Source organism: Rhopalosiphum padi, chromosome 2 (assembly GCF_020882245.1).
Source record: "Rhopalosiphum padi isolate XX-2018 chromosome 2, ASM2088224v1, whole genome shotgun sequence".
Taxonomy (NCBI): domain Eukaryota; kingdom Metazoa; phylum Arthropoda; class Insecta; order Hemiptera; family Aphididae; genus Rhopalosiphum; species Rhopalosiphum padi.
In genome coordinates this window covers 69,677,435-69,696,256 of record NC_083598.1, presented here as the reverse complement: position 1 = coordinate 69,696,256, position 18,822 = coordinate 69,677,435, and the positions used below count along the sequence as shown (strand labels likewise).

The 18,822-nt window shown below is 27.7% G+C and overlaps 2 protein-coding genes across 6 annotated transcripts; both read right to left on the bottom strand.

Moving 5' to 3' along the window:
• Positions 1-3,240: 3,240 nt before the first annotated feature.
• On the bottom strand, positions 3,241-10,176 carry LOC132921628 (uncharacterized protein DDB_G0283357). 5 transcript variants are annotated; one of them, XM_060984758.1, is made up of 10 exons: positions 10,079-10,173; positions 9,509-9,792; positions 9,039-9,117; positions 7,459-7,648; positions 6,713-6,878; positions 6,357-6,618; positions 6,006-6,124; positions 5,799-5,930; positions 4,466-4,600; positions 3,241-4,093 (listed from the first exon to the last, which is right to left on the bottom strand). In XM_060984758.1, the coding sequence occupies exons 2-10, from the start codon at positions 9,722-9,724 to the stop codon at positions 3,869-3,871; spliced, it is 1,524 nt and encodes a 507-aa protein (XP_060840741.1). In that variant the 5' UTR covers positions 9,725-9,792; positions 10,079-10,173; the 3' UTR covers positions 3,241-3,868. The 5 variants fall into 5 exon arrangements, with proteins under 5 accessions (XP_060840741.1, XP_060840743.1, XP_060840742.1 ...); XM_060984760.1 differs by having other exon boundaries at positions 7,459-7,603; positions 9,509-10,175; XM_060984759.1 differs by having other exon boundaries at positions 9,515-10,174.
• Positions 10,177-14,479: 4,303 nt separating this feature from the next.
• Positions 14,480-18,008, bottom strand: LOC132921320 (glutamine-dependent NAD(+) synthetase). The gene is made up of 3 exons (XM_060984279.1): positions 17,727-18,008; positions 16,911-17,167; positions 14,480-16,823 (listed from the first exon to the last, which is right to left on the bottom strand). The coding sequence occupies exons 2-3, from the start codon at positions 17,157-17,159 to the stop codon at positions 14,916-14,918; spliced, it is 2,157 nt and encodes a 718-aa protein (XP_060840262.1). The 5' UTR covers positions 17,160-17,167; positions 17,727-18,008; the 3' UTR covers positions 14,480-14,915.
• Between the last annotated feature and the right edge of the window lie 814 nt (positions 18,009-18,822).

Below are 18,822 nucleotides of genomic sequence, written 5' to 3'. Positions count from 1 at the left end.
ATATAAATACACAAAAATGTAGAGGAGTATGAAATTTATATAATAGTAGAACTTACTTTTACAAATGATATATGTATTATTAATTTAACATTTTTTTTTTTGCAAATAAATGTTTACCTATCACCTATGTTACTTATAAATAATAATATACAGCATAACATATAATAAGATTCATATGGTTAATTTTTTTTTTAATTTAAACACAGATTATAATTTATTAATATAGGTATACAACATATTTATATGAACAATTAATATTATTATAAAATTTAATTGTCAATATATTTTTTTTTTAATTTTATATAAATTACTATTTTGTTCTCATTTTATTAAAAAATATGTTATCTTAAAACGTATCAATTATTATAATTTATAGTTTTGAATAAAAATGTATTCTATTTAGAAAAATATATGAAAAATCTATTTTATGGACATATATTATAAAGTAGTTAATACTTAGAAAAATTATTGAAAATGTGTATTTATGTATTCGAATACTGTATAAAATTGTACCTAATATATAGAAGTTTAGTAAATATTTTATACATAATAATAATTACCAAATATAATAGCACATAATATTTTAAGATTAGAAAACTAAACTCCAACTAGTTATTTCATGCGTTAGACCTAGGTTATTATATAATTATTATAGAAGTTACATCGTTAAGATAAAGCCCAATCGCCATCGAATCATGGAGAATGACTATATAGTATATATTATATATATATATATATAGACTATCTATCTATCTATATATAGAAAAATAAATTATATATAAATATACGTACAACGTGCAAATAATATTAAAGCCGTATACTATAACTATATACCAGTGATCAGTAATATTTTTGGACTCTCTGCCCTCTGGTCACATTCACAAATTAAAAAGAATTCGCAGGCTACACAAAAATAAAAATTGTATATTCTTAAATTATTTACTATGAAAAAAATACTGTCTTAAACTTTTAAAATATTAAGCGTATAAAAAAAAATAGTATAAACGGATATAAACTTTATAATTTAATATGTATATATATTTAGCGAAGGAATACAATATTTTAATATTTTAGTTGGTAAATGATTAACATAAATAGGGTCCGAGAAGTAAATAATATTGTGGTGAAGCAACATACAAATATGTTATTTAACACGTGAATGTAAGCTTACCGCCTTCCCCGTTAGAATACCACTAAAGATAGTGAATATCGGGATCAAATGCGTATCAACAACTGCAGCTTACACGGAGTGACCGTTAAATTGCATGTTTATACACACGCGGTTTTGCAATTACGACGATATCCGGGTAACGGCGCACTTATTTCACTCCCATACGAATGGGTTCCGACAACATACAAGCGGAAATATGGACTAATATCGGACTACATCCGTGGTGATTTTATATAAACCATTGTCGGCACAAGGCTCACTCATCTCTCTCATGCATCGCGAACATACGGCTTATTATAACGACCGCATCCGCCCGCGTTCGGTAGCATAAAAACGAATTAAAGGTCGTGGGTAGCAACCGCCGAAAACAAAACTGTCGAATGTCGATGGCCTCTATCGCGATAACCAAGACGAGACACATTATATTAATATTATATCGGCTACTGATTGACAATACCCTTATCCTTAACAAAAATAAAGTATTCTGAAAAGTCACTTTAATGTTCTATAATTGTTTGAATTTTGAATTTTTATGACGTTGGATATTCATTTTACATTTCTATAATAACTATTAATTTATTCTCTTCAACCGATTTTTGTTTTTTGTAATAATTCAAAAACAAATCACTGTAGTTATTTGAAAACTTGACCAATTATTAATGTTTGCATTTAGTACACAATACATTATAATTTTCAAAATATTTTAACAATACACCTATAGGATATAATATACACAGCATAATAGCATATATAAATGCATGTATTACATATATTAGTATCGCAAACTATCTGAGCATATAAATTAGAATCTATCGATTAATTTTAAAATCAGTGAAAAATAGTATGACTATAACCTAACCGTTGATGGATGATTGCCCAGCCAGGTATCAATTTGCATTGGTCGAGGACTGATAGCTAGACACTTATTTTCCATTTTCGGTTAGTTATTTATTTTTTAACATTCAAAAAAGAACCGGGCAGGCGGCGGGACGTGATATTAGATCAGATTTATTCTTTATGAATTCAAACTAGCACCGGGCAAGCGTCATAACAATTTTCTAGACACTCGACTACCATACCCTATCGAATATCCGGTGAACCGATTTTTACTCAACCACCTCGAAGGCTCATTAAAAATCCATAAAACTCTTTAATAATCCTTAATTTTCCATATATTTCCTTAAAAAGAGCCGTTATAATCCTAAAAATCCATAAACCACATAAAAAATACTTAAAATTCCTCCATAATTCAATAAATAGCCAAAAACTCCAATAACTCCAAGTACTTGGCACAAACCCAAATAATAACATTTTAATAATGTGTAAATACCGTTTTAATAATGTTTTAATAACTATTTAATAAATTAGAGTGTAAGAGTCAAAAATCCTTGAAAATTATGTTCTAAAAACTTAAAAATCCTTAAAATTCCTCAATATTTCCATTAAAAAAAGGCGTTAAACCCTAAAAATCCATTATGTGTGAGTTTTGGATATCTTAACTTAAAAAAAGTGTGTTGCCTAACTTACTTAAAGTGTGGCGTTTTTAATTCAACTGGTTCAATAATTAAGAAAACCATTAGCTAACCTTCTTAGTAATTCCCAATATAATATTATAGGACGCATGTTATTGATTTATTTTATACTTATAATTTATAAATATATTATCATTTAATCAAAATATTTGTACTAAAAAAAAAAAAACTTTTTCAAACAATAATTTTGAATTATCTATTTGTTTCAATAATTTTAATACAATACACTATACGTATGGTAATCTATATATATCATGGGTAATATATTATTATTACAACTTATTCAGTTTTACAAGCGTTAAATTTGCTCATTAGCTTTTATGTTACATAACAATATATATTTTATATTTTTACATTATAAAATATAAATGAATATAATATATCTATATATAATACCACGTTGTATAAAAATATTTTTTATCCTGTATAATATTTAATTTGATAGGCAGTTGTTAAGAATACCCATTTTATTAAAATGTAAACAGGCAGGTTTCATAAAAAAAAATTCTGTTAGAAAAATGGTACAAAAAAAAAATAAAAAAAAACCACGATCTTATTTATATAATATGACTAGGAATGAAGTAACAATAATAGATGCATACGACTTACGTACAGTTCTATTAACTAAAAAAATCTTTCTCCTAAAGAAAGTTTAAAACACCGTTTTGTGTAAAATTATTAAAAAGTTTTCAAATAATACGTACATATTAACAAATGCGTAAATTTGTTTTACTACCAATTATATAAAATAATATGTAAGTTAAGCACAGATATTGTAGTTCATAAATCGTTCAGATATTCTCATTTTAATTAAGCTGAATAATTTTCATGACTATGGTATAGTATACAACAAATTATATTGTATATTTATTTTTATTTATCAAAATATTTAATTGAATATTACTGTAGTATACTTAATTTTAATGCCATATTATAGGTATACTTAGTCATGAAAAAAAGTAATTGTATTTCGTAAGAATGATATTAATTTGAATAAATAATCCATTTTTTTAAAAATATAGATAACATCACAAATGTAGTATAAATGACACACTAAATAATGTACAAAATGTTTTTTCCAGAACTATCACAATTGTATGTATTATATATTATAATAATAATAATAATATCGACCGCATGGTCTAGATGATAAAAAAAAAAGACGCTAAATGTTGGTTTTCGAGTTGTAGTAATGTACCGTGGAAGGCGGAAGGACCCATTGAGACGCTCTCAATTCGATCAAATGCAGTAGGGTCTTTTTCACCGATGCCGAACAGTCACCTATCAGCATCACGTCCCGAATGGACACGTACAGTTGTTTCAATGTGTCCGGAACCTCTTGTTCCAGATCTCGTCCAATGCCGTTCACGATGTTAAATAGGCATTCGATCTGAAACGAACAACAAAATTTATTACTCGATATCCTGGTCCCTGGACTAACTATCTAGGTAGTTAATATTTGTTAATAATTCAGAATATTATCAATATCCACAAGTATTCAATTATTTTTAAATACCTACATTTTAATTAATTTCTTTCTAATATGTTATAATATTGTTAAGTAGTACTAAAACTATTATAATATTACATTTTTTACAATAAAAGCAGCATTTTTATTTTGCCTCAATTTTCAGGTAAGTATAGTACAAATTTGTTTTCATTAAATAGTGAATACCTATTATGTATTATTTGTTTAACATGGTGTTAACAATTATTTGGTTAATTACGTTTTCGAAACTCTTATCATGTAGTTTTTTATTACTTCTTCAATCGTGTTTTTCTCCTTGCTGGGCGTTAAGCAGTGTTCGCAAATTTTAAACAGTAACATAAGCAGAGCTTGTTTACGAGAGTATGCCTCTTTCTCCATCCTGTTTAACAACACTTTATTTTGTTTCATCTGCAAACACATTAAAACACAAGAAAATTAGTTATTGTTTTAATAGTTACAGTCAATAAGTCAAAGTACAGCATACATATTTATATTTTTATATATACGAGTATTATAATGAGTATATTATTATATTATATTGATTTATATTTATTTGATAATATTTACACTCAAATAACGGTTATTTTCCTTTATAAATGAATACGGTGAAAAAATAATAGTAATTATGAAATTATGATTGTCATAGAAGCTATTTGTTTTTTAGACAAACGTTGTTTTGTTGAAACAAACAAACAAAAACAATAATATTAATTTAACTATAGTTCCATATACCTATATCACGCTATACAAATATTAACAAATTATATTTATCACATAAATAATAATCATTACGATCACTTAGACTAAGTTAAACATAGTAGGCACATCACATAGTGCATGTACAATGTACATACTATATAATATATACCTATATATGTTACGGACTACAGCCAAAGTATGCAATTTGGACGTTTCTACAGTGCCCGGGCATTATATAAAATGGCCTTTGTATATTGAGAAATATAGAGAATATTATAATATTTAATAGTAAAGTATTGTCAAAATATGATGAATAATTATGGACGTTGGGAAATTACTGTTTGATATTGACGATATTGTGTCGACTGTCAAAAAATATGTTTAATCAGTTTAACGACAACCTTATATTCGTGCTTGCTTAATATCTGTGATCTGTCGTCTTACTGTTCGTCTATTTACTGTATAAAAATGTACAATGAAAAACTTAAAGAGTTACATGTGATTGACGGTTAGGTTCCAAACACGGAAGTGCATGTGCAAAGAAGCTGAGCGACTATATGCACATCAAAATGCCACAGAAGCAGTACATGGAAAAATAAATTATAAAAAAATAACATACAAATATTATATTTTCTAATAATAAAAAAATATTATTCATTACATTTTGGCAATACTTAACTATTAAATATTATATTATCTATATTTTACAATATACGAAGGCCATTTTATATAATGCCCGGGCATTGTAGAAAACGCCCAAATTGTATACTTTGCCCGTAACATATAAATTTTAACATTTCGCTATTTTCATGATAAACAAATAATATGCAAACGCGACAAAGAAATGTTAATTTTTTTATCAATCAATAATAATACGAGTATTTTTAAATTTTTAAATTTTACTCACTCCTTTATACATTTGAAGTACGAATGTCGCGTACGAAAAAAATCTGGGTGGTTGTAAGAGTTTCTCTCGTTTTACGAACCACAATTGTATGGTGTTGATGATCATATTCACGTAAGTGTCTCTTGTATCTCTCTATTACAATGTTAAATTCTTAAAATTAATAAAAATTGTTAATATTTTTCAGGACGACGTTATAAAAAAAATCACCTCAATTATGTAAAGGGATAAATTAACCGAAGGCTTCATGGTATCTTGATTGTTAACCACGTGTTCAATTATTTTCAATGCCAAAAGCATTAAATCTTTTGTTGGTGAATTTTTCGTATCTACAATAGAAAATATAATAAGAAATACAATTAATGATATTCGTGTATGATCTATGTCGAAGCTTGAATATTGTAGGCTAAAAAGATTCTCATAATATTATACGGAATAGAAATAATTATTTTGTAAAACTATTTCAAAATATAAATAAAATCTTAAGATCAAGATGGTGCATTTTACATTATTGAAAAGAAATGGTACAGGTTAAAAATTGTTAACTCCATACGACCATACCTTTAACTATACGTTTGGCCATATCATTTATATCTTCAGGAAAACAATTTAAGTCTTTGACATAAAATTCGTTAGGTTGACATTTCCATGAAGCACGTGTTTCTTCGGAAGTATTTTGGTAGTATTTACTGTCTGGACCGTTATATGTTTTTGATCTTCTGAGACTGAAGTCATTTTTTGGATCCATCGCACATTTATTTAGTTGGTCGTTCAATATAGGTTTTGATTTTTGCTTAGACTCTTTGAATTGTACTTTTGGACCCTAAAATCGTTCTTAAATTACACATGTTCTCACAATCACTAATCAAAATATCCACAGCAGTAGCCATATAGCCATTCAACTTGTTAATAATTACCTGAGTGTCTTTTTGTTGTGCATTGTATTTCATTTGTTGACAGTTATTCTTGTATGCAAAATTATTTTTATAATCGTAACTTTTCTTTTGACTATTTGGCTTAATATCGTTTGTATAAAATGTCCTCGATCTTGATAATACCGCATTTGCATTGTGTCGAGTTCCCCTGAAAAGATTATCACAATATTATTATTGTGATCAAAATAATATTAAAATGCTCCTCGAATATTAAATTATTTCTAATAGGTACTGAATAAGAATGTTTATACCTCTTATAAGATGTAATAATTTTAATACATTTATAAGTGTTTTTATAATGTACCTAATACACTTATTGTGTATATGATGGGTGGATATATATATATATATATTTATATTTATAATCAATATTTCAGGCAATATTATATTCGTTTATTTAATTTGAAAAAATATAAATATCTTAAAATAAGAGTGTGTAAAAATGCCAGAAATTATCATTTATCAATTAATTTATCACCTCTTTCCAAATATGCTGGAACGAAAATAAAATGATGTTGAGTAAATAGATAAATAGATTATGAATTATAATTATTAAATAATATATAATATACAATATTCTTATAATTATTAGTAATTTGAATACATTTCTACTTAATTATCGTTATCTATATATTATACTTATATACATAGGTATATATATATAAATGTATATGTATCTTATATTCTGATGATTAAATTTATTACATAAATAAAAGAACAAAACTCACTCTTGTTTCACACCGTTCGCAATGGACTGAGGAGCTGTATTGGAACGTTCTAAGGAAAACTCTTTAGCGTGCACGTTCAGCTTACTGCAATCTTCAAATATGTCTGATGCATCTTGAATGTTTTTCGATTTCTGCGATCCGTTGGCTACATATACATTATCACTGTTATTATTTATGTCACCTCGAACACCTACGTCATGCCAAATTCACGCCTTTAATAAAATGAACTTCATGCTAAACACCCAAACACATTAGGTAGATAAGCAGTTAATATTAAGGTCCTAAAAACCAATTTTATAAAAAATAGTATATAATGTATGAGTAAACATTAAATATATTATTATGTTAAAGCAGATGATAGGCTACTTGTCTAAATGCTTGAAAGTAATTTTTTTTTTTAATTTCCTATATTTACCTAATTGATCAAACAAAATTGAATAGTAATTTTTCAAGTGTGCAGCTACATCAAAAATATACTTTTTTTATGTTATTTATTCGTTTTTGGTTAATATTTTTTTGTAATAAACATGACTTTTTTAATTTGATATTCGTGTGAACACAGAAGTTTAAAATCTGTGATGAAGCGCGTGTGACTAATGAATTTCTATAAACCATAAGTAAAATTTAAAACCGGTTTGAAATTTTAATGAATACCATTATACCTATCTCATTAATTTGTTTTGATAATAATTACCATGCATAAATTCATGTGAAATAGAAATTGTATTTTTTATTAAAAACTGGTAGTGTTGCTATAAATTACACACTTACAGAGATATTTTTGATAATCGTAAATCACTAAAAGTACCTATCTTTAAGATAAAATAGCTTAAAACGTTATGATAAAAACATATACAACTCGTTAACAAATTATACATGCAACTGTACAGATTTGATTATAATCTAAAGAATACATTTAACAGAATAGTATATTAATATTAAAATAATTAGTTTCTCCTATTTCAATTGAAAAAAAAATACATGAATCCTGACTGAATAATTTGTGAAATGTTATAAATGTAGTAGTTATTTCTATCAATATTTCTTTAATAATTTTAAATTATTTAAATATAATATATAAAGAAATTAATTAGTGATAAACTGAGCGTTAAATTTTAAAATAATTACTCCGGTTTCATTGTTACATCGTTTATACGGGAGTGGGTGTATAAAATAATTAATACCTACCTACTATATTGATTACGCGTGTAAAATAAAAAGTAGATTTGGTGAGTGTGATTTAAAGAGAACAAAAGTTTTATAATATGGTCTTAACGGAGCACGGCCAGCACGTTATATTGAAACAAACACGACAATAGAAACCATTCCAATTAAATGGATCAATTTGTTAGTCATAACAATACGCACGTCATAATTATTATATGGTAGAACAAAATACAAATTTAATGTCACACGGCATAAATTAAAACTTCTAAACTCATTTATTAATTCGTTCAAACTGTTCACTACATATTTTATTCTGCAATGCTGCAGTACGCTTATTAGTACGACAAACACAATTTATTAGACATCTATATATTATTGTACTATAATATTATAAACTGTACGTCTATACATACTCGGTGGACGATAGATTGCAAGCGTGGGATGTTTCTTTTGTCCTAAAACACTGCTATTACTCCTATTCAGATAGCCTCCCTGACCAACACAGAAGACAAGTATTAAGATAATAATAATAAATTGTTCGCATAAACATTAAAAATATTATACGATTGATTATTAACATTGCAACATAGGTACTCTGTGCTGTGTTTGATCCTTATACATAAATATTAATATATTATAAATACATAATTATATAGTATATAAACGATTAAATGAATAGGTAGTATTTTATTAATGATATATGCGCATACAAATTATATAAATATTAATAATAATACACAGAGATCGTTATAGTTATATTATTATGTCCTCGAGTTAAGTACAGTTTTATCAAACGTTTTCGGTATCGTTCGCTCGGAACATAATATTATTACAATATGATACGTAAGTCAAGTATATATTAAGTATATTATTATATACGCACAGTTACCTCTTGCGTGTTACTATGACGTGTAGCAGACGGATTTTGCGGGCTGCAGGCGACGAAAAAGCTCCTCTGACGATTCAACTCATTTTCCAGTTGTTTTTTGGTTTTTGGATTCGACGGATTACTTGCTGTAACTCGTTTGTACTTCCGGAAACTATTATTATTTCCGCCACCGCTGCTGTTGTTGTTACCCTGACTGTTATTGGTATTCATAATTCTTATCCTTCGCGCCGCCTTCGCCCGACAACTACTTTTGTGTAATGGTTTACTACTTCTCGTACCTGAATAGCATAAGGTTTAGAAACTAAAAAAATTGTTTGATAATTAATGTTCGGTTATCGTCGCGCGCGATTAGTATCGAAAACGTTTTCACCGGTATTTGATATTTATCACATATGAGTAAGGGCCGGCAGTCGTCGTGTAGAAAACGACAATAATTTTAATATTACAAGAAAAACTTGAAAAATGTTAAAATCGCCTAAACACGCAGGCAATTCGCATCCGTTAAATATTATAAAATATCGCATGAACTATTGTAAAATAATATAGTTTATTTTAATTACGTACGGTTTATACAAAGTAGTCGCCGGACGACGAGGGCGGACCGCGAAAAGCCGAGCGCCGAGTGACTGCGAGCTAGCACAACTAGCTAGTCGTCGACATCATCGTAGTCGTATAATAATATTAATATATGCCAGTACATAGTGTATACCTACCTATTATATTATGTATTATGTACAATTAAATATATGTATGTTTATATATACATTAATATATATATATAACTGTGTGTGTGTGTGTGTTGATATATATATATACTCCTTCAGCGAAGTAAATACAGAGTGACTGCGGTACAAAGCCAACCGAAGTTGCTCAAAATTTACATAAATTGTATGTCGATTAAAAATCATTCAACGATTTTGTTAATTTGTCATGATATATTATAAGAAATTAATTTTGGACGAAAAACAATCAAAATAATAATAAAAAACGGCAAAGGTGCTATAAGAGGGTTTCGGTCGCAACAACCATATTTACCATTAAGTTATGCTTATTGTGATCACACTGTATGTTAAGTTGTGGCAATACCGCTGTACGCGCGTCGTGTGTAACAAGAGTAAAACGTACAAACATCACTTAACTCCGGTGCAGAGCACATGTCTATAAATAACTGCACGCGTCTGACGATTCATTCTGTATGCATTTTTTTTTTTTTTTTTTTACTTAACTCGGCGCACGCGCCATATCAACGCAAACGTTTAAACTGTTTAAAAAATAAGACGACGAGTCAAATGCGTATTATTACAACTATTTTATTCGGGAGCGAAAGAAAAATGCTCCAAGCTGCCATCGGACAGGCCGCGGTTGCTTGTTTGAACGTGTCTTAAAAAATCGTAAATTTAAATTTAAATTTACTGGAAATGGCCCATCAAAACTTTGATCATGCGTGTGAACCGCATTTTAGAAAACTTATTATGGTTTCACTGTAATACCATTGCGTACAGATACAGAAAAACTATTAGATATATCCTACAATACCAACAAACGGACATTTTTGAAGAAATGCCAGCTAATGCATTTTTCAACTAAATTCATCTTTAGAATCATTATCATGCATAAACATTCGATTTATCGTTGCTTTAAAAATACAGTAGGTATATATTGAAATGCACCAATATTCTGTATCGAAATGAGATGAGCAACTAGGAAACGAGTGTCCTACGATCTTCGAATGATCCTACTTAAATAAAATGTTTCAAATACATAATATACATAATTCTTTAAGTTCTTAGTGAAATAGTGATGAGGAATTTATTTAGTACCTATTTAGTTTAACTAAATGGTACCTACCACCTAATGTACTAATGTTCCTCTGGAAGAGTTATTCATATCGTACCTATTGTTGGTGAGGGGGAGGGGTAAATTTTCAAGTATATGAACGTCACACACAATATTTTGAAGTATTAAATACAAACAATTTTTTCAAATATTTATTAGAATTAGAAAGTCAAATATAGAATAATTGAGCAATGTGTAAATAATAAATAGGTAATAGGTACCTTTTAATACTGCAGATTTACAAATAGTTAGCAGTATTTACAGTCACATAATGTAAATACTAAACATCTTGATTAATAATATAAAAATATAAAATACTTCTTTAAAAAATACAAGAAAAAAATTAACGATAAATCTTTACTTATAAATTATCAATATTCAATATTATGATTTATAACAATGGCCTTTAGTAGTTAAAAATAAGACTTCTTATAATTTTTAAATGTGCCGACTTAAGGTTGGTGTAAATGTTAGACTAGGGAAAATGCCCAAGTTGCCCCCTCCCCCAAATGACGCCACTATCGTCTTTATATAATAGCTATAATTAAATCTTAAAATCACTTTATTTTTGTAATTGTATTCAGTGGCGTATCCCGGATTTATTTTACGGGGGGGTTTTAAAATTTAATAGACTTATGGTAGGCAGGTGCTCCACCCCCACACCCCTTATTTACATTAGGTAATAAATACCATGTATTAATATAAATTATTATATATAGACAGTATGTGTAAGATCTACAAATTGTATAAAACTTTTATAGTATTTATAGGTACTATAACTAAAATATTAACTGTTATATTATAAATCACATAAAATAAATATAACACTAAACCAACAACTATAACCTATAGTATTAAAAAAAAACATGAAATTGAATAGAATGAATATAATGATACAAATATTATGATTACTTGCCTATTCGAATTATAAGCGACGGCATTGGAGAGCAAATTCGTCAAAAACCTCTGCTGTAGATATAGGTATATCTCTATGGATATTCATTAATTCTTAGCCATTCAGCCTGTTTTCTTCAACGGTATTTCTTAAATAACTTTTATGTCTACGCCTCTGCAGAGAATTGAAAAGGAGTGTTATCCACTCTTAGATGCAGTGACAAGGATCGTTGTCAACATGACCAACAGCCAGTGAATTGTGGGAAAAATCGGGGTATAATGTAAGCCGCAAGGCGCTGTTGAGCATTGTTTGCGATGCTGAGAAAATTGTTGTGCTGTTGGAAATACATTATTATGTATATAATTATATTATATTATCTCAGAATCTGTTGAAAAGTAATAATATTATTTATTTTAAAATTATATTTAAACATTATTATGTAATTAGTTTTAAGTATTTAAGTAGTTTAGGTAGATGATGTGTAAAAATTAATTTATTTTCATAATATCAAAAAAAAGTTATTGGGAATAAAATTAATATAAAATATCTATATTATCTAATAAATATTTTCACATTTAGATAAGAGTTATAATTGTGATTTGTGAACTCAGTTACCTCAGTAGGTAGAGGAAATTTAATGCATTCAAAATTTTTACGAAAACCATTAGAATATAGACCCCGGGAAAAATAATAGAACTACAATTATGAATGATTATTTCTTGCACTTTGTGAGCAAGTTTGGAGTTTGATCAAATAAAACAAAATACGGCCGATGGGGGTGTTCTAACGCCCATATCACCCCCCCTAAATACGCCCTTGATTGTATTTATATTTTAAAATAATTCAATAAAATCTAAATATATTTTACTAATCGAACACCCAATTTACTTTACAAAAAATAATCAGTTTTTTACTTTCTAATATATTTTTTAGGATTAAAATAATTTGTGCGATATTTGTACCTTAAATTATTGCTAATTATAAATAAATATAAATTTAATATGCTGTATATTGACCAGCAATATTAGATGATATTTTACTAATGAGAATGGGTCCAGTTACCTACTATAGGAAATTACAAATAATAAGCAAAAATGTTTTTTTATTTATACATAGGTAAGTATTATTTTTAAATAAAAACCAATTGTAGTTTATACATTTTTAATGAACAGTATATTTTATGATATATATATATATATATCTAAATTGCTACAATAATAATTTATTTTACTGTTTATAAAATAGTAAGCTGAATAAATTTTACCAGAAAACATTTCATTTATTATATTATTAATATTTAATTATAAATTATAATAATACCTATGTATTATATTTATTAACTTTTGAGTCAATACCGATTTAGGTACTGTAGAATGGCATGCTTAATTTCATGGTATAAGTAGGCAATAGTATAATCTAATCTAAATCATGTGAAAATATATTTTTCCATAGAAAATTAATTAATTAATTATATTACAGGTATACCGGTATACGTAAATATTAAATACATTTTTAACTACAAAATAAAATTTGCAATTAATGCTTTTGATAAATTTTGCAATTTGAAGCAAATAATGCTTATAACAAGAATCATTCCTAATTCCTATGTAACTTTAAAATTTTTAAATAGCTATAATAACAATTTATGAAGAATTTTGTATTAGTTATATTACATATTCTTTTTAAGTTTTTCGACTGATAGAAAAACTGTTTATACACATTAATAAAAAATGTTAATGTACCTACTTAAACATTTATGGAAAATTAGTAAGTTTTTGAATTACGACAAAATAATTGTCGAAAACTAATTTTACATAAAAATTTCCATTTCTCTCAATTATTAAGAAAAGTACTGGAAATTTTTTACTACCAAAGTAACAACTACTAACTATCTATCTATTTTACAACTTTACAAGAAAAGATATTAAGTTGAAAATCCCATGTTTTCTTCAATAAAAGTCTATAAACAAAAGAAAATTAAAACACATTGTAAAATAAAAATAATAGAAGAGTGTCCCGTAAAGTGGCAACATACTTAATTAGTAATACAATTTGTATATAATATTAATGATGATACTAATACAGCAGGTGATAAACTGTCAACTGATAACTTGTAACTTCATTAAAACCCAAATCTCTAAATGTATTATAATTTATAATATTATTGTAAAAAATTTAAATCTTGTAAAAAAACTTATGTTAAAGTGCAGATTATATTCTTAAAATTCACTCTGTTATTAATGAATTAAATTTTATTTCAAAAAATTGGTACAGCTTAATATAAATTTTCTATATCATACATTTTTAAAGCATATGAATTGGCTTAAATTCATCAACTCATAGACTGGTATATTAAAACTTGGCTACATAACAATGTATGAACATTTTTATTTTGTCACTCTTTGAGTTTGAATAAATAAAAAAAAAATGACAAATTAAATGTAAGTATTTAAGTATTTTCAATATTTTAACCATTAAAAATTGTAATGGAATAAATCTATACTAAAAATAAATGTTATTAATTTATTACTCTTTTTACAATAATTAGCACGTGATTAAAATAACATGAATATAAGCTACTTTTGATTTATCTAGGTAATAAAAATATAATTAGTCTTCTGATAGTATTTAAAATATAACTAGAAAAATAACAATCAAACAATAATTCTATTAAACATTTACTGCATATTTTTCACTTCTGTTTGATTCTAAGGATAAGGGGTACCTAGAAATTTCATTTTTTTTATTATTAAATTCTTCAACTTTATGATCGATGCACCTGAACTGCCATGGCCACATAACATTGTATAGAAATGGACGATGGTCAAACCGGTTGTCATCAGGACTATATGCTTCAGCATGATAACTAGGAGTCAAGATTGTCATTTTATGTCTGTTTATAGCATAACATCTAAAAAAATGTTTTACTTTTTCTGCAATTTGTTCAGCCGTATACTTATCACCCCACAATAACAACAATTTACAAAACATACTGTATGGGCCACAATAATTTTGCTTTCTTAACTTTCCATAAACACATAGCTCGTCATAAGTCATGCCCATATCCACTTCATCTGACTGTGCAATGCGTCCTGCTATCAAGGGCTCTAATTCTGCTGTAGGAGTGGCATTTATTATATCATCAATTGATGACAATGAATACTTAGATTTAAAATATCTAAGAAACAATCTGAGATCACATTTTGATATGCCACCAATTGGATTTATATCAGCACTAGAACAGTCATATTTTGTCATATATCCTCTAAGAGCTTCATCAACATTAGCCGAACCTAAGACCAATAGTCCTCCTTGTCTACCACGGACCCAAAGCATTAATTGAGCAAATAAATATGTCAGTACCATTCTCAATCGAGCCTGTACATTTTGTAGAGCAAGAGATTCACGTGGAGATCCACCATACACTGCAAATTGTGGTGTTTTACCAGTTAGACCAACAAAAACAGAAATCACAGAAGAAACAACCTTATCAATTACAACACTCAAATGATAACTAGATATCTGAGAAGATAATTCTTCTGCTCGTTTTCTTGTTTGAGTAGACGAATTCTCAGTGGCCATATAACAAGTTGTAAACAATTGATTGCATAACTCTTTTGCATTTGGAGGGAAATAATTTTGTTGACCAACTATTGTACGTACTTCATTCAAAACTTGTGTGTCGCCGTCTTTACACGCTTGATATATTAAATTGCACATCGAAAATACTATGCATGCTGTACTTGATGAATCAATACCACCACTCAATGGTAAAAAGTATCCACCTTGCTTAGAACGTCTCAAATAATCCCAAAGCCAACATGCTGGTCCTAAGGCAATCTCTTCTTCAGGGGATAAACATTTAAAGTCTGTCAAAATGGGATCTGGTATTTTTCGTGTTTTTCTTGATAAACTAAAGTCGTGTACATTAACTCTGTAGTACGACTCTGAATTAGAGCTAGATCTAGACCTTATAGCATTTCTGTAACTGCGAATATCTTCTAAGTCAATAGTAGCACATGTAACTTCTACTTCTTTTAGATTAAATTGAGTACCAACTTTTATTAAAGAACCATTCATCACAATATTTGAACAACCGTTGAAGTATACACGTTGGCCATCACATCCTCTGAGATTACTATACAAATAACATCCACCATTTTTAAAAGTGGCAGATTTAATCAGATCTAAAACAATTAAAGATTTACGCAATTCCATATATGAGCCAGAACTATTAACAATTATTTCAACGCCGTCCGTACATAATGGGATATGTGTACTGTTTGGAGTCCACAATTCTTCACATATTTCATATCCAATGCATGTATCAGAGGTGGCAATAACAGCATCTCCAAAAGGTACAATAGTTTGGCCTGTATGCTTTTGCACAATTCGAGGTAGATAAAAATCTTCAACTGTGCGTAATTTCCTCCAAGGAGTAAACCAACGAGATTCTCTATAATTACCAGAATCACACATTTGTAACTTAGGTCTAATCAATAATATACGCTTGTTAAGAAATACAACTCGGCAATTGTAGGTGGAATTCTTGTGCATCACTGGCATGCCGACATCAATCTAAATATGTGTTTTTTTTTAAATATTATTAATGTATTTAAAAAACAAATAATGATATAGTATGATAAAATAATTTCTGTAACAAACCAAAATATCTGATGAAGATTGATGAACCATTATTTCAATCAGAACTTGCCAAGAGTGTAAAAGTGTATCACTCTCAAGGAAGTGATCTTCACAACTGTAGCCACATATTTCAAGTTCAGGCCCACTACGATATGTTGCATTGAATTGCTTTGCAATTTCAATGCTTTCCAATATACGACGTTTATTACCGTCAAAATCTAATGACCACTGATTCAAGCAGCTTACGGCTACAGTAGCTAAGCGACCCATTTTTAAAACTGAAACATAATTAAGTAGGTATATAAAAAAGTAGAATAAAATATTTTCAATGCATCAAACTTGACATTGGAAAATTAAGTTCTGAAAAGAAGGAAGTACACAGTTAATTTAATATATTTTTTAAATGAGTTGATTAGAAATTGTGGTAAATTCTAAATTACTACTTACTAGACTTACTATCTACTGCTTAATTTGTGTGTATTAAAAACATTCTAAACGAATAGAATTTAGCATTTATACTAGTGTAAAAAATGCCAAAATATAAAAAATGAACAAAATCCTTAATAATATAATTTATGTTACTCAGTTATATCAATACTTGATTATTCAATATTATTTAATTTCTGGTTTGCTTGTTTTTGTAAATTTTATGTCAAATTAAAATAATTTTTATATTATAGAATTGTCATCAATGGATGGCTTCTTCATTCAAATCGTTCATATTTTTTTTATTTTTTTTCATATAGCTCATTCATTATACTTACTGGTACAGAATACAGATTGTGCATAATAATTTATAACAAATAAAAAAAAATAATACAAATTATAGATACTCACATTAAGTAACGTAGGTATTGAGATTCTACTTTAAGCACACACTGAAAATATTAATATTGACTATTAATTATAACTAAAATTTCACACTGTTCAGTGCTCGCTATAGTGTTTGATCAATAAATAAAGGATATTGGTCATCATCCATCGATCAATCAGTTTTTAAACGTTATAAAATGCATGGAGTTTGCTGAAATGTCGTTTCCTTAGTTACACAGTTAGTAGGTAGTAGGTACTACCAGTCTACCACCAGTACCACACTCCACAGGTCACTGAATAAAATGATAGTCAGATAGTATGATACACCAGCTAATAGGAATTCGATGATAACAGTATTGATAATGGATTTATTTTTTCAACTAATTATAGATATACATATAAAGAATAAATTCTTAAAACGTAATTTACTAAATACTAATATAAGAATATTACGTACTACGTAGTACTGTGGTAGTGTACTTACCTGTCGGCTGTCGGTTATCTTACGATATAATTTATTATAAAATGGAGTAATAAAAAACTGTTATAGGTTTGTCATAGCAATTTTATATTGCTATTTTGTACTTCTACTAAAATATATTATATAAATACCATCCTTATGATTATAAACCTGATTACCTGATTTACAAGTTCAAAGAAAAGGTTTTTTAAAGGAAAGACATATTCTAAATACACACTTTATGGTACAAGCAATAAATTGGTCATATAGATGCACACATCTATCTTTTAAAATGATTCAAAATCCGGGTGCCAAATAACATCAGGTTACAATTTTATTTTTTACCTAACCAGGACAAACCAACTTTTCAAAAAAAAGTATATCTTTTACAAAAATAACGTAAGACAACAATACTTCTTAATAGTATGTTAACCACATTTACCTATATTTATTTTAAGTTTCTGTTTATTTTCATCATGCATAACTTTTTTTTTATATAAAAATAATAGTTATTAAATTTATGTTATTATATCTTAACATGTTGACGGACATCCACAGACTTCTATACAAGTATAGAAGTCTGTGCGGACATCACTGCTATAGCAGTTGTGCACTTGATAGTAACTCCAGCATCACTTATGATTTTGTAGCTGATTAGTA